Raw genomic sequence first — 4010 nt, 5'->3', positions numbered from 1 at the left:
CCTTTTGGCAATGGCAGTTTGTTACACAGTTGTATCAAAGTTCAGTGTAGAATATATAATTTAACAATGCACATATTCACAAACATTTCCTTCTTTTATGCTACACAAAACGCTAAAAGTATTATCTTCTACATGACAATGGCTTTTCTGAGTTTATTGACAGACAGTTGATTTGGGACATAAAAATACAAAGCAATAGGACACAAAAAAAGCCAATGTTGGAAGAACTTTCGACACTTTTGGAAAACCTTGCTTAGGAAATGACTGCATTATCCAAGAGGAAATATTCTTTGGTATAAAGGAACAGTGCCAATGATATACCCAGGTTTTTCACTTTCAAGTGAAAAAGCTGTCAAAATTGAGTAAAAAACAAAGCCTCTTAGAAATATAAGTAAGGCACACTCAAAGGTAAGTTGCACTGTGGCACTACAGAATCTCTACCCAGTTAGACCAAAGGAAAGCACTTTGCAAAATCTAGCAAGACAGAGCTCTACTGGTTTTGGAATGGTTAAAAGTGTAACTGGTAGTAAGGTAAGCAAGCAAAATGTAGAGCATAGCATACAAATGGATTTTACTGGGACAAAGGCTTATGGTCATGTTCTAATATTCAGGATTCAGTCCCAGTATAGTCTAAATAAACTCCTGAGCAAAGACCACAACGTGTTTCAAATAGCTTCATCGCAGTCTATCAAAAAGGGACAGTTGCCAGAGAGTGAGACATTAAAAATGGCAAAAGCAGTGTTGTATCATGCAGCAGGTCACCCAGACTAATCAAAACACAGCACGTTTTTAGCTTGAACAAGACATCATAACTTGCACAAGAAAACACCTTTATCAGGTAGTCTCAGCACTTAATTCTTCTGGTTTTGGTGAAAGTTAGTTAATTCAGTTAGAAATTTATTTCAGTTTTCTAACTGAAATTTCTAATTTCAGTTAGAAATTTAGTTAATTCAGTGGTATTATAGAATTGGTTAAAGTGCTTTAAAAAGAATAAAAATAATTCACATTTCTCTATTAAAATTATTTTTTTTCCTCTTGAAACTTGTCTTTAGTAATAATCACCTCACATATTAAAACTGATGGAATAGCATTAGCAAGAAACAGCTGGTTATCTTAGAGGGGGCATTTATTAAAATATTTCATGTATTTGCCCAAGTACTGTGCCAGAAAAGCTTATCTGTGCTGTGTGTTGAACAATCTCATGAGTCATCTTTTGCTTTTTCCTTTGGCTAGTGCCTCTGCATAAGTGAGGTGAATAAAGTCGAAGAGTTGTGTGGCATTGGCAGCATTACCCAAAATCTTGGATAGCTCATCCTTGGACAATGTCACCAGCTCTGCAATGCTTTTAACGTGGGTCATTAAGGCACGGCAGTTCTTTGCATTAACCCCTGGCATTTTTAGCAGGAAGTCCTGAGGCCCAGGGTTGTACTTGTCTGACTCGGGGAGAATTTCAGAATCTGCGGTGATGGCCATCGCTGTTTCTGCGTTGGGTTGGGGATGGTTTTGCTTCAACTCTTCAAAGAGTTCAGCAGTAGCGTGGGGAGAGGGACACCACAGGATTCGTAACTTTGGGAAGTGGAGTGTGAGAAGGGTTAGTTTAGAAGTAACATCATTGCTGGAAATTTCTGGCTGTAAAGAGCCTCGTGGGATCAAGGAGAAGGATTTGTTAGGATCAAATTCAATGAGGAGAACTGGCCGCTTGTAGTAGCGGCACATGGACACGCACTGTGCGTACAGCCTGCCATTGTTTAAGGAACCAATCAGATCGCTGATGCTCTTCCGCTCCACACAGATGTCAGGGGTCAGGATATAATCCCCAACTTCCAAAGTCACGGGCTCGATGTCGATCCCGCGGCGATGGATCAGTGATGGAAGCTCACTACGGAATTCCCGCATATCCACGATTATGGTTTGCTGAGCACCTTTCTGTTCCTGCCCACCTGAAGAGCAAAATAAACAGTTATCCCCATACTTGGCACCTCCTGCTCTGGTTGTTTTCCTGTGGGTTGCCAAGGCTTCTGCAATGGATCGACTTCTCATCTCAAGTTAAACCTCAAATTCAGCAGAACAATAAATACAGACTTCATTTGATTTTTAACTGTTAGAGAAAAAAATTACTTGCCTAAATATATACTGTACTTTATGGAGCATGCTCTGCAGCTTGATAGAACTACCATCCTACTTGCTGAAAGCTTTGTATAGGTGACAATGAAATAGATTAAGCTGTAGATGAAAATTATTTAAATGAATCAGGGAAATCTTTAAAAGGCTGCCTGCAAAACAAGATAATGAAGCTGATCCCTTTTATTTCCAGCTGTTTCCCACAGAAATACAGCACTTTATTGTGGGAATTATGTATTGCACTCTACAGATCTGCAGGACACATAAAGAGTCTGCAGCACCAAGGCCACAAAAGATGTAATAGCAAAGATTACAGAGCATAAGGCAAAGGAGAGCAGGATTACAGAAACAACAGTAAACAGGCAGAGGGATAGCATACCTGTCAGAGGAAAAGAACAAAAATATGGTTACAATTGCAACAAAAGAAAAAGGATGCTTTATTACAAAGAAAGTGATCACACCCCTAATGTGCAGTTGTTTACCCAGGCAGCATGTTTTGTCAAGATGAAAAGAAATCCCCAACACTTCCTAGGTCAAGGACAACACTGCCTTTGACCATCTGTAGACTTCAGTTTCTATGTTTTAATTTATCTTCCTCCAAGCAGCACTAGACAGCCTCATAACCAAGAATGTGACTAGGAACAATCCACATAGTATCTGTCTTAATGGTCAAATACTTCATTAACCTGTACTTTCAAAGGAAACCACAGTTCATTGTCACCGGGAAATAATGTTTCTTTAGCATGAAGCCAATGTACAATGTGTCTCTGCACCAGACACTTTGAGGGAGATTTAAGGTGCAATAGTTAAGGCACTTTTGGAAAGCTCTGGGCTGCAAGCCTGACCTAGGAGCTGCTCACCTGCTTTGCGTGTGTCAGCAGAGACAGAGGCAGGTGTAGCATCTCTGAGGAGGACTAAGTTTGTCTCATCTCTTCCTTCTCTTTCTTCAGGAACAACCATGCTGGCCTTCTCTCTAAGGAACCACAAACAAACACACACTAAAAACTGCAAATGCAGGAGTAAAGAAGATTGAAATATTTCAATACCCTTCATCCAGATATAAAATTATATATAGTTGAATACTAAATGCAACTCCAATCAGAAATGGAATTTTCTGAGTTTTTCTAGGTTTTTCCTTTTACAAAGGAACTACTGACTAGTAATAGCACTGTAATCTGCTGAGAAGGCACTGTCAGTAAAAATACTGTCTTATACAGTCTAAGGAAATGTTTTGTTTCCCCAACTGACTTAGGCTATAAGAGCTTTAGAAATTATCTTCCAAGAAATGTTACCTGCACAAACATATTTACACAAATGAACTTCATAGACAATTAGGAAAAAATTCAAGCGATGCTGATTAGCCTTTACGTTAATATTAAATCCTGCTTAAATTAATAAACAAAATACCAGGTGCTTTGAAAAGGCAAGTTGTGACTTTTTGATGATTCTCAATAGGAAAGTAGTCTTTACATCTGACAAAGAATCGAATTTAAAGTTTACTTAAAGCCTTCACACAGTTAAGAACTTCACTCTATTTAAAATGGAAGCATATTGGGGAATTCCATCAAGCACTAATTCTAAAGGCAGTTAAACTGTGTTACCGAATGAGTTTTTCGAAGGCCTCCTTCTCTTTCCTCAGAGCTGTGAGGTAGCGCTGCTCTTCTGTGGAGCCCCCATATATGAGGAAATAAACTCTGTAGGTATAAAGAGGAAAAAAAAAGAGGTCCCAAAACTTCGTACTAAGTTAAAATTCACAACCAGTAAATTTAAGGTTAGCAGCAGTAAATGCCTGACAAGTTAGTTAATAGTATATTAAATTTTAAGTTGTCTATATTTTTAATCAGTATGTGACATTTATTCATAAAAGTGAGTTTTGCAATTTCCAGGTG

The 4010-nt window shown here is 38.4% G+C and overlaps 1 protein-coding gene across 1 annotated transcript in view; it reads right to left on the bottom strand.

Annotated features, from left to right (window-relative positions):
- Positions 1-1154: 1154 nt before the first annotated feature.
- The window catches only part of ERCC4 (ERCC excision repair 4, endonuclease catalytic subunit), a gene marked incomplete at its 5' end in the record, with an annotated part of 12458 nt that continues 9602 nt past the window's right edge, over positions 1155-4010 (bottom strand). Inside the window, 3 exons of the mRNA XM_084216592.1 lie at positions 1155-1940; positions 2982-3094; positions 3723-3815. Coding sequence (XP_084072718.1) covers positions 1207-1940; positions 2982-3094; positions 3723-3815 — 940 coding nt within the window. The 3' untranslated portion in view covers positions 1155-1206. The remainder of the gene's footprint in view (positions 1941-2981; positions 3095-3722; positions 3816-4010) is intronic.

The sequence above is a fragment of the Fringilla coelebs genome (assembly GCF_963513975.1).
Source record: "Fringilla coelebs genome assembly, chromosome: 16".
In the NCBI taxonomy this organism is placed as follows: domain Eukaryota; kingdom Metazoa; phylum Chordata; class Aves; order Passeriformes; family Fringillidae; genus Fringilla; species Fringilla coelebs.
This window is presented reverse-complemented; position numbering and strand designations above follow the sequence as displayed.